Source organism: Puntigrus tetrazona, chromosome 16 (genome assembly GCF_018831695.1).
Source record: "Puntigrus tetrazona isolate hp1 chromosome 16, ASM1883169v1, whole genome shotgun sequence".
Lineage (NCBI taxonomy): Eukaryota > Metazoa > Chordata > Actinopteri > Cypriniformes > Cyprinidae > Puntigrus > Puntigrus tetrazona.
In genome coordinates, this window is record NC_056714.1 from 20712254 (window position 1) to 20724623 (window position 12370).

Below are 12370 nucleotides of genomic sequence, written 5' to 3' on the forward strand. Positions count from 1 at the left end.
TGGGAAACTTGTATCGCGTTCTTTAACATTCTTTAACAATAAAGTTCCCGTGACGCCCAAACTCCCTTGTGAAAGAAGAAAGCCATTGTATTTTACAACTGGCAAGCACATATCAACTAAATGGTAGATTTAAAAACATTCTTTACTTACAATCTATAAAATACGTCAGAGAGTTGGTCTGTTATTGTGTCGACATTTCCACGCCCTGAAACATGAAACGGAACTAAACAAACTGTGACGATCAAGTGGTCTCATGGGTGGGCTTTGGCCAATGAACGGCATCAGTCTGGAGGTCTGGCTACTTGAGACTAAAGGCCAGATAATTTTTTGTCATCTCCTGATACAGAAAACCATGGAATTTAGTGCGGTGTCCTAACTTTTTCACCTGACTCTATTTTCTATTTTTCAAATATTTTGCTATATATGCTTTTTTTTTCTTTTTTGCAACAAGGGTGCATTAAACATTTCTTAAACACCATATCAGATTTATAACGTATCATGTGACAATAATGCTGATATTTCATCCTTGCCATCACAGGAATAACTATTTTAACAAAGAAAGCAAAGTTTCATAATTTGTAAAAAAAAATTCCTATAAATTATTGCTTGTATTTTTGATCGAATAAGCACATTCTTACTGTTATACAGTATCGGTACGGTATAGAAAGTAACCGTGGCACAACACCAATTTTACGAATTGACCCGGATATCTCCGATAGCAGTCATTCATTAGTTTAAAGAGCCTGTTCAGAGCAGGGTGAGAATGTGGGATTGGCTCATCCAGGTTTAAGCTGTTGCCACTCTTAATTATGGGAATCCGCTCAGGCTCAGGCTCAGGCACACTAGATCTTCAGTAAGATACTTTCTTTTTTCTCTGCGCTGGACCTGCCAAGTGATAGTGCAGCAAAAACATGGTGTAACACTTCAAGATGCTAAGCTGCTGCATGTGGTGCTGTAAGATTCATGCTGGATCTGATGCTTGAACATGATACAGACTACAAAAGGTAGCCCTGATTTTCTATTTCTCCGTAGCTTTGTCTCTCTGTTGCCTTTTAAGAAGGGCGTCACTGTGAATGATACCCGCCAATGACATCCATCCTGAGGGTAAATCTTAAAGGTTCATGCTTAGAGACTATGTTTAGAATATGCTCTGAGCATATTGTCTCTCTGGTATGTTTTGCAGTCGTCTCCTGAAATCCAGTTACAACTGGATTTTGTTTTATATTTGCATGTTGTGCCTAAAAATTTAAACAACCATCTGTAATGTTTTGTTTTTTCCAATGTAAGCTAGATTAAGTTTTAAAGCATAGGATTCTAGTACAACATCTCTGAGCATTTAACTGTTTAACATTGGATAATTCTGATTTACACAATAATTTCATTACCTGTTCATTTACTAGTCACAACTTCTAGTATAGTGGCCATTATTAAAATTACTATTACCTTTGCTGGAAGAGCTTTGTTAAATTCTAAAAATCCAATAGACTCACACTATCTTTCAGAATTTTAAGGTCAGTAAGAGTATTTTTAAAGAAGTGGTTCTAATGCTCACCATATATTTTTATATATTTGAATATTTAAAAGTATTCATGAAAATCAAATGCTATTGACCCCTCACATTTGAACTGTCTTTTGACTAGAGTCAGGAAATAACCACCCAGAATACCTCAAGACATTTAGCGTATCCCATATTTTCTTTTGAAAATTTGAAAATGTAGTATGTCTACTTTAGCATTTTTTTTTTTTTTTTTTTTTTTAATCCTTGTAAAATGTTTGTGGGTTTGATTGACAGAGGTGTTGACAAATCATGGAAAATGTATTGCTGGCTGACTAGACCAGTATGGGATAGGATATTGCATGAATGTTTATCTAGTGCTCTTTGCGAAGCTTAACCTGATGTTCATGACCATCTAGAGTTTAATGTCATTCTGTTCCCTAATGCTTTTCAGTCCATCTGCTGGGGTCCATTATTACTGTTGGCCAATCTTCCTTCAGTCAGGCTGAGGCACAGCTGTGGATTGCTCTAATGCATCTTTTGGTAGCTAATAGTCTGAGTAAATTTAGAAAGAGTCAGATGATTTTACAAGAGCTAGGCTACTTCCGCTGTACGACTGGTTGGTCTGGCCAAAATGGTACACGTGCTTTGCCTAGATTTGTTTATTGTTTCCATGTACAGCATTGAATGGGTCAAAGTTTCTGGGCCTGTAATCATCTTGTACATTGCACTCATGCTGCTTTTTTTTTTTTTTTTTTTTTTTTTTTTTTTTTTTTTAAGAGATTAGTTATCTTTTGATTTGGATTAGTTACGACCTTTTAAATCACACAGGTTATCAATTTTAGCCAGCATGCTTCCATCCTCTATTGATGTTTTGTTTTAATCTGTTTGAATGTATTTTTGTACTTTTCTTTTTTCAGCTTGCCGAGTGTCAACCCCACTGTGAAAATGAGACCATGGTTCCAGTACTGACTTGGAAAAAAGCCAGTGAACTACCCGTGAATGAGGTTGCCTGTGCGCTGCAGGTATAATCATGTTACGCATTATTTTATAGCTTTCCTTGAAAAGAAACCAAATGCGTTTAACATTTGATGTGGTTGATATATTTTCAGTAGGCTAACTAACTGTTTTAGGGCATAAAAAAAGTTTTGTTGATCATACTACAGTTTATGACGTTGTTGGTGATCTTGTCTGTTTTTGTGCAACTTAATCTGTTACTTTAAGAAGTGATTTAGGTTTATCTAAAATATAAACATGTACATGTGGTATCTGGTAACCATTGTATAAATTTAATACTTGTCAATATGTATTATTTATTCAAAATTTACATTTTGGCCATGACTTTTTATATATAGCTTTAAAAGCATGAAAAAATTTAAATTATTAAATAATATTATGTATCATTATTGATCACCGTTTTAACCAGTAGGAAGCTGAAACATATTTTTTTTACTAACAAACATTTGTTGGGATGAAAGAAATAAATAAAAGGTAATTGCATCTTTTTTTAGTTTATTTACCATAACAAGATAATAGCAAACAATTAATTGCTTTTTCAAAATTGGTTCTTTGGTTACAGACCTGGCGCATGGCATGTATTTAATTACATATATTTTTCAAAATTAATTGTTTAAACTATATTAAAGGGTTCACGTGCAAGTCTTAACTTACATTTATAGTTTAATTTGTACAACAGAGTAAAATGCATCAGCAAACCTTTCTAGAACCTTCAAATGTAAAATAAAATTTTGGTCACAGGTATTACCAGTGGCATAAGAGATAATTTGGTCAATGTTGATTTGGCTTTATTAATGTAAAGTAGTCGTTATGCTAATACTAATAAATAAATATTTGAACGCAACCGTTGGCCAATTGGATTCAGATATTCTGTAATGCAACTTCCAGGAACCTCTAGGAACAATATTGAGTGTTTAAATGTCTTTAAGTGTCAACATTCTTTGTTTTTCCTGGATCAGCAGTGTCATCAAGCATTGTTGGCACCTGATTTAGAGCCAGGGCAAGGCACAAGACTTTGATTGTCGATAGTAATTATGTTTTAGGAGCAAAGCAGGATGTTGATCCTGGATCACTTTTTGCTTGTTTAAAGCACATCGTGTGTCTTGCCAGAGCCTATCGAAACAAAAGCGGAACTAGTGCAGTTGAATTACCTCATGCAGTCAAAACATTCACCAAATGCACAGACTGCTTGCTTTGACACTGAGGAATTCAAAGCCCATCCCTGCAGATATCACACAGTGTCCCTTAATGAATCACGCCAGGAAGATTAGAGAGTGCTGGGATGCTCTTGCAGTCTCAGCGTGGATGATGGAGCTTGTAGTGCCATGTCCATCACTCCACTGACATGACCATCTGCTCCCAGAAGACCTTTATTCATCCACTGTCATCAACATTCAGCCACAGTCTCTGGGAAGCATTTTAACCATAAATAATACACCATGGGTAGTGGTGTTTTAAAAGAAAGTAAAACAATGCGATTTTCATTTGTGTACCCACAAAAACTGCCATGTTTTTGAGTGTAAACTAAACATGTAAAGCAAAGGAGACCTTTTGGCGTCCCAGTTTGTTGTAAAGTGATACAAAGCGGTCAGATTTGTTTATACTCAGCATGATTCCTAATATTGCTCAGACAGCAGGTCTGTAAGTACGGTCATCAAGCTTTTTGTGCTCTCTACAGTTCACAATACAGTGCTCCTGTCTCAAGGTCTTTTGTCATGCAGGGCGCAAAAAATGCATTGTTGGTGACCGTTATCTAACTACGTACAAAGCTCAAGTTCCAGGACATTGGTTTTATTAGTTGTTTCCATGGCTCCAGCATTCTTATTTGTTAGTGGTTAATGTCAGTTGTCATGGATACGCATCTGATGAGTGTTATTTTGGGAAAGCTGTTTTTTTTCTGATTTAATTCTCTTCGTCTCTCCCTTTGTTAGGCTGACCTGCAGTTCGGTCTCACCCAGGAGGAGGTTACGCGACGTCGCGCCTACCACGGATGGAACGAGTTTGACATTAGTGAAGATGAACCACTCTGGAAAAAATATATCTATCAGGTTGGTAGCCAAAACTTTTATACAAAAGCAAAAAAAATCAAAACAAAAAAACAACCCAAAGCAAAAAAATTATGGTCACACTTAATATTAAGTGGTCTTAACTACTATGTACTTACATCAAAAAATAAGTACAATATGCTTTTTGTGCTTATAATGTATTACAAAACACTTCTGCTGCTATTGAGGTTGGATATAGGTAAGGTTAGAGACAGGTTTGGTGGTATCGGTAGGTTTAAGGGTGGGTTAAGGTGTAAGGGATGTAATTTTTACATATATTTAAAAAAAAAAATAAGTGCATAGTACCAAATTATTAATTCAAATGTAAGTACAAATCTACAAATGTAAATGTAGTTAACGCAGCCTATTAAAAAGTGGGACCAAAATTATCATTGATTCTTAACTTATTCCAGATTTTTAATGTAATGTAAGTGAAATTTTAGCTTTACTATATTTAAAAAAAGAAAATTCTAAATATTATCAAATTAAAAAATGTATCGGTTCTAATCAAATTCAAATTTTATTTGTCACATACACATACATACATGTATACGACATGCAGTGAAATGTTTTTTATAACCGTCCAGCATCAAAATAGAAACAGAAAACAGAATTTAAATATATATAAATATAAAATATATGTATAAAAATGTATAAAAAGTGTGCAAAGTTTAAAAAAAAAAAAGTGTAAATATAAGTGTAGAATATAAAAATATAAAGTGTAAATGTAAAGTGTCAATGCGAATGTCCAGTGCAAACAGTGCAATTGTCCAAAGTAAGTGGTGAGTATGTAAACATGGGAAGATTAGGTGCTGGGTGTTCTCTGGTTCAGACTCCGAATGGCCTGCAGGGAAGAAGCCTATTCTCTCTGTGTTTAAGTCCATTGTTGGGATGGCTGAGGGATCTTCCTGGCTCTGGTACAGCACCGCTTGTTGTAGATGTGCTACAGGGATGAAAGTGCGGATGGTTCAGCTGACCGCACCACCTTCTGAAGGGCTCGCCTGTCCTGCATGGTGCTGTTTCCAAACCAGGAGGTGATGTTTCCCGTCAGGACAATGGTGCAGGTGTAAAATGAGCACCTGAGATGGGAGTCTGAAGTTAAGCGCCTCAGATGGTATAGACGCTGCCGGGCCTTCTTCACCAGGGTGTTGATGTGACAGGACCAAGACAGGTCCTGTGTGATGTGAACACCCAGGTACCGGAAAATCCACTGGGGTCCCGTCGATCTTGATGGGATGGTAAGAGCGCATGCTGAAGTCCAATTAACTCCTTTGTTTTGCTGACGTTATCTGACACCATCTCTCCAGGTTGTTGATCTCCTGAAGGTAGGCCATCTCATCGTTGTTGGAGAATCACAGTGTCGTGAAATGGTGGTGGAGTTTGTAGTGGCCACACAGTCATGTGTGTACAGCGAGTACAGCAGGGGGCTCAGAACACAACCCTGAGGGGCTCCAGTGCTGAGAGTGAGGGAGGATGAGGTGTGTTTTCCCATCCGGACGGCTTGTGGTCTGTCAGTTAGGAAGTTGGTGATCCAAAGGGATGGGCTGAGTCCCAGGACCTCCAACTTTGAGGTTGGGGGAACTATGGTGTTATCATTAAATCAATGAAATGAAGATCAAGTCAAGTCAAAATTGTGAAGTGTCTTTTTGGGAATTGAACTATACAGTTTACGCTGTGTTGCAGATTCACTAAAATTCACTGAAACAACATTTTTTATTATTCTGCAAATTTTATTGGCCTACATTCTTAAAAAAAAATTTTTTTTTGAATATGCCTCAAAGCTGTAAAATGACCCAGTTTATCCAGTTCTGTCTTCCAATACAGCAATGACAGGTCGCTGTCCTCTGTGAAAAATTTCAGTCCACTTTGGTCCGGAGGTTTGTGCTGATTGGCTAAATATAGTAATATAACTGGAAGGAGTGGTATTTTTTTTTTCCCACGTTCACTTGGGTCCTCTTCAGAGGTGGCACACTTTGTCGCCTTCATCCTTTGTGGGTTCCCGAGTGAGATGCATCCCCATTTCACTAAAACTGCAAAGCTTGTGTAATAAATTTCTAAGTGTAAGTCATAACAAGGGTACATTTGTAGAACAAACATGTCATGTCTCGGTGCGACTGGGTGGTTAATACTGATAATTACTGTGTAAGAATGGATTAGCCTTTTCTTCTCATTACTGCTAATCTTTTTTCTGCACAATTACAAAGGCTTCTTCACTTCTTATTTGACACCTGTGATTACACTAATTTTCCCATGCAGCCAGTTTCACCTGTGTCTTACCTCTTGCTGTTCAGAGTAAAAAAGACTGGGCGAGCAAAAAGCGTCCAAGTCTGTGAACAAGGCTGTCTGAGCTATCACTGCGTTTCAGAGAGTCGCTTTAAAAGCAACAAGCTGTCATGCCTTTAATCTGTCACTTCATATTCTGTTTTTGCTTTGGGTTGCGCCTCTCTTTTCTGTTTTTTCTCCCCATTCTGTCTCGCTTTCAGGCACCCTCCCTGTTTAACGCCCCTTGCTTCACAGACCAGAACATATCAGACCACCAGCGCTGCTTTAAAATAATCTCCCCTACTTCTTTTTCTTTTTTTCTCCAGATTTATTCAAATTCTCAATAGTATTTTTATCACAGCGCAACCAGCCCTAAGCACAAAGCCATGCCGTAAATCCGGATGTGTCACAGTAGACGTGAGAGAAAGTCAAAGCACTTTTAGCAGACAGCAAAGTCAAACCCTGTTTGTTTTGCCTTCCTATGCTGTGCGTAACCTGCTTGTAACTCTGCAATCGTGGTTTGGTTTTCAAAGGGCTGCCGTGTTGCTCGCTCAAAGGAAATGATGAGCTCATCTTGTGTGGTGCTGTTAATTGCAGGTTATGCAAACGCAGCGATCCGCGGGTGTCAGATCCTGCCGTAGATTAAAGCTCTGCATTCTCTGTATGTGGCCAATCAAAGAAAGTAACCCACACTCCCATCTTTTAATCTTCACTCTAGCGCTTAACCAGTGTGTCATTAGCAATTTCTGGTGCCATTGGTTATCTGGTAACCTTGGGGACTTTGAATTAAGCAAAATGAAATACAAGACTAAATTTCCTGTATTCCATTTTTTTTTTTTTTTATTTATTTATTTTTTTTTTTTTGTAGATTAGAAATTTATTTCCAGACCTTGTCTGTCACGAACCGTGCTTATCACAGGGCTGGAAAATATAAAAAAATATATTTTAATACTAATATGTTTCAGCTTTATGATGATATACAGATGTTCAAAATGGGATATATTTTTGCACAATAAATGGTCTAAAAATATAAATTTATTAAAGGGTTCCACACTGGCACAGCCTATACGTAATTATATGCTATATAAATCTATAAATTATAATATATTCTTTATATACATTAATTGTTTTGCAGATGCTTTTATCCAAAGCGTTGTGTATATGTACATGTTAATATGTACATAGATTTACGTTACATAATCATTTAACAGACACTTTTTTTGTTAAAACAATAGAAGCAATCAAACAAACAAACATTTTTTAATTAATAAAATGTAGATAGAACACCATTAGAGGATCAAGGGGTTTTTATAAAAGAAAAAAAGATGTATAGAATACAAATAAAATGCAGAGTGCTCTTTTATATATATATATATATATATATATATATATATATATATATATATATATATATATATATATATATATATATATATATATATATATATATATTTTAAATCTTTTTAAATGTATAAACCGTGATGTTTACATGCATACTGTAAATTCCAGAAGTCTGAGAACTTAAAATCTTTAAAGAGCTTTAGATTATTATTTTTTAAATGCTGGAACAAATTGAAAATTGCATTTTTGCTAGTAAACTGAACTATTTTTCTATAGCAAAAATTTGCTTGCCATGTTGTGTATGAAATTTCATTTCTTCCGTATTAACTGCTTCTTAGTCCCAAAGCATAGAAGGCCAGTATTGTAAATCGGTATGGGCTTTGGTTTCTTGTCATCACTCAAGATGCGTGTGACTGCAGTATCTGAAAAAGCAGACTGTGACACGTAGGTCAATACTTGTTGCCGTCGTGTATAGCTAACATTTGATTTTTCTACCTCAAAGTCCTGAGGCAGATAAACACAGACCTTCACCTTGAGATGTGACACACAATGAATTCTGAGAAGTATTACATCCCTATGCAGTCTCTGAATTGTCCTCTTTCTCTTTTGGTCTCCAGTTTAAAGACCCGCTCATCCTGTTGCTGCTGGCATCCGCTGTCATCAGTGTGTTGATGCGTCAGTTTGATGATGCCGTCAGTATCACCGTGGTAAGCTCCTGTTCACTCCTTTTGTCAGACATTTGATTTCCTTGATTGGTCCATTAACACCCGTGTATCATTCTTTCTGCAGGCCATTATTATAGTTGTTACAGTTGCCTTTGTACAGGTAAGTCTAACATACATTGATGGCATTACCTCATGTGGCTTTTTTTTGTGTCATCAGTCATGTAAATAAATAGTCTGAATAATTTTGGGCAACGGTTTTTGGGAAACCTTGAAGTCTCATAGATTAATGAGGTGTAGTGAGAGTGTAAGTGCAATGGACATCTACTGTCAGCTCTGCTCTGCTTCATTTTTTAGGAATATCGCTCAGAAAAATCCCTGGAGGAGCTGGGGAAACTTGTGCCACCAGAATGCCATTGGTGAGCATTATTTACAAACCTCAAAAAATGCTTTTCCTTCAACATTTTATACACTTTTATTAAATTTAATTCCTTTTTGCTAAATGAAACTATTACTTTCTTTGAATAAATCTTACTGATGCCCAATTTTTCAACAGTAGTGTACATTCCATTGAAATAATTTTTGTGACAAAAATTATTTACTTTGCATGCCGGTTAATACACGCATACATTAGTCACACTTTTTTACCGACACATGAAGATCCCTCCATATGTGCTTCATGGCATGGTCAGCATCTGTAAAACAAAAAACAAAAATGATTGGACTGTGATATTTATAATCTTTGGAACAATTATTCTAGTGTTTATTAAAAAAACAAACAAAAAAACAATAGCTATATTATCTGTAATTATATTAACCTCGATCATACCTTGAATTTCTTACTTTCCTTCTTAACTGCATTAATGATAAAGGGTGCCAAGGCTGTGGGTGTGAGGTTTTGATGTCTTAGGTGTATTTTTGAGAGCTTTGCACCCACCAAATGCATAAAAGGCAGCCTTTCAGACAACATATGGAGAGAGTGAGAATGGGAGGTGTAATTTCCACTTCAAACACACAGTCTCTTATTTGCACTTCAAAACCGGGCCATGCCACAGCCTTGAGCCCTGTTCCCAGACACCTGTAGAACATCCTCAGAATGCATCGCCATGTGTTATCCTGCTTTTTTCTGTCACTCTTCTTTATCATGCACAAGTTTCCTGTAACAAGTGTTTTTTTATTTCCAAGACTTTTGGAGGTACATTAACAAAACTGTGTGACCTGTAGCCTGTTCGCACAATTTCACTGGCCTAATTTCAGACCATTAAAAAAGCAATATCTCTTTCACCTTCTTGCCAACTCATCTCATCTCTCCAGTGTTCGAGAAGGACATCTGGAGCACCTTCTGGCTCGAGAGCTCGTGCCTGGGGACACCGTCTGTCTGTCAGTCGGAGAGAGAGTCCCAGCTGACCTGCGCCTGTTCGAGGTGTGAATGGATATAGACATAGTAACATCTCTCCTTTTTGCATTCTCTTTCTCTTCTATAAATTGAGGAAAATATATATTAGTGCTGTCAAATGATTAATTGCGATTATTCACAAAAATGTAAAATATTACCTGTATATACATTTATATAATTCTTTTAAGTAATTATATAAAAAAAAATTATGATGTTACTATAAAAATGTTGCAGTTCAAAACATCATAGTACAATATGCGTGTGAAGATTGGTCAGATTGCACAATGGAATGGCAGTTAAGCGTTGAAATGCTTGTGCCTGAAATAGCTGCAGTGTTCTAATGGCCTGTTAGTGAAGCTGACCCTTAACTGCCCTGCAGGCGATGGATCTGTCAGTTGACGAGTCCAGTTTGACAGGAGAGACCACCCCCTGCACCAAGACCTCTGCCCCTCAGCCGGCCGCCACCAATGGCGATATCACGTCCCGCAGTAATATTGCCTTCATGGGTACGCTTGTGCGCTGTGGGAAGGCCAAGGTACAGTTACATCTCATACTTCACTAGTTCTACACCGCAATCTACCTCCCGCAGAATTCCTTAGAGAACTGCCTTCATTCAGAAAATATGTACATGTTCCCCACTGCTTGCTTGTTTGGTTAATTTTGTTTCTTTAGTATAACTGAATTTTGAAGGCATTAGATAAATGTTTAAATGAGGTAACATTTCACTGCTGCTCTGTGGGAAGGCCAAGGTAGTATTATATGTTTGTAATTGCAATTTGACTCGGACCATGAAAAAAATTAAAAAAATCAAATTGTACAAAAAGCCCCTTTTAAACACGTTCGTACATATTTGCTGGTGAGTTTTGATTTGTGTAAAATGTGCTGAAGTTTAATGTCAAGTTGCACAATTTTTCTTATGTCCAGCTGTTAAGGTTTTTAATGCATTTGTTTTAGTTGGAAATAATTTAATATTGATGTGTTTTTTAATTTATTGTATTATAGTATTTATTTATTGATTTTATTTCAATTAAAATTTTCTGGGTTTTTTTTCCTTGGATAAAGTAAATGATATTTGCACACATTTTAAAATAATTTTGCTTTAAAATTGTAGGGCATTGTCATAGGCACTGGAGAAAATTCAGAATTTGGTGAAGTTTTTAAGATGATGCAAGCAGAGGAGGTAATCAAGCATAATCCAAAGACACTGACATTATTAAAAACACCTTTGCTTCACATTTAATTTTATTCTTTGTTACTTAAACAGGCTCCTAAAACCCCATTACAGAAAAGCATGGATTTGCTGGGAAAACAGCTCTCCCTTTATTCCTTCGGGATAATCGGTAGACATCTTGTTAAAATTGTCCAATTAACATTCATTGCACTTGCATGAGTTAGTGATGCATGCCATCTCATTAAAAATGCAAACCATAATTTTTCTTTGGTTATATCCTGTTATTCGTTCTCTGTGACGGAGCTAAAATATTTCCAATTTCAGGAGTGATCATGATGGTTGGATGGCTTCAGGGGAAGTACATTATGGACATGTTCACCATAGGTGTTAGGTATGTGTTTAATCAGTGAGTCCAGCACAAAGACAGTTGTTACCATGAGCCATGTGACTTAACACGTAGTACGGGTTTTGGATTTTTACGTTTTACGTCATTCCTCTTCTCTTCAGTCTTGCTGTGGCAGCTATCCCAGAAGGCCTCCCCATTGTAGTCACAGTGACTTTGGCACTGGGAGTGATGAGGATGGTGAAGAAACGGGCGATTGTTAAGAAACTGCCTATAGTGGAGACGCTGAGTATGTTTTACATTTGTTCTTCATTTCTACAAACATCATGTGTTGACCCAGTGTAGTACAAATGTGTTTATTTTGCAAAAAGTAAACAAAATTGTATTTTAAGCCAAACAGAGAAATGTATTTGTATTACATTGTATTTCATGGGTTTACATTACTCTCTTTTGTTCTCATGGTTTCAAAGTTCACTGTAATGGCCAAAAACCGTGTGTATTCATCCAAGTTTAAGGGCATGGCACACATCCTGCCTGTATTACTACCTGGCTAATTTAGAGACCATATTAGTGTATTGCCTTTTTTTTCTTATGTTTTTGTTCCTTGTTATTAAAAAGGTCGTACACCGTTGTACATT

The 12370-nt window shown here is 36.6% G+C and overlaps 1 protein-coding gene across 1 annotated transcript in view; it reads left to right on the forward strand.

Moving 5' to 3' along the window:
• Positions 1-12370, forward strand: part of atp2c1 (ATPase secretory pathway Ca2+ transporting 1) — a 30135-nt gene that overhangs the window by 5228 nt on the left and 12537 nt on the right. Inside the window, exons 2-12 of the mRNA XM_043260705.1 lie at positions 2416-2520; positions 4444-4560; positions 8778-8867; positions 8950-8985; positions 9180-9241; positions 10137-10245; positions 10598-10753; positions 11330-11398; positions 11483-11558; positions 11714-11780; positions 11897-12021. Of these exons, the coding sequence (XP_043116640.1) occupies positions 2416-2520; positions 4444-4560; positions 8778-8867; positions 8950-8985; positions 9180-9241; positions 10137-10245; positions 10598-10753; positions 11330-11398; positions 11483-11558; positions 11714-11780; positions 11897-12021 (1012 nt within the window). The remainder of the gene's footprint in view (positions 1-2415; positions 2521-4443; positions 4561-8777; positions 8868-8949; positions 8986-9179; positions 9242-10136; positions 10246-10597; positions 10754-11329; positions 11399-11482; positions 11559-11713; positions 11781-11896; positions 12022-12370) is intronic.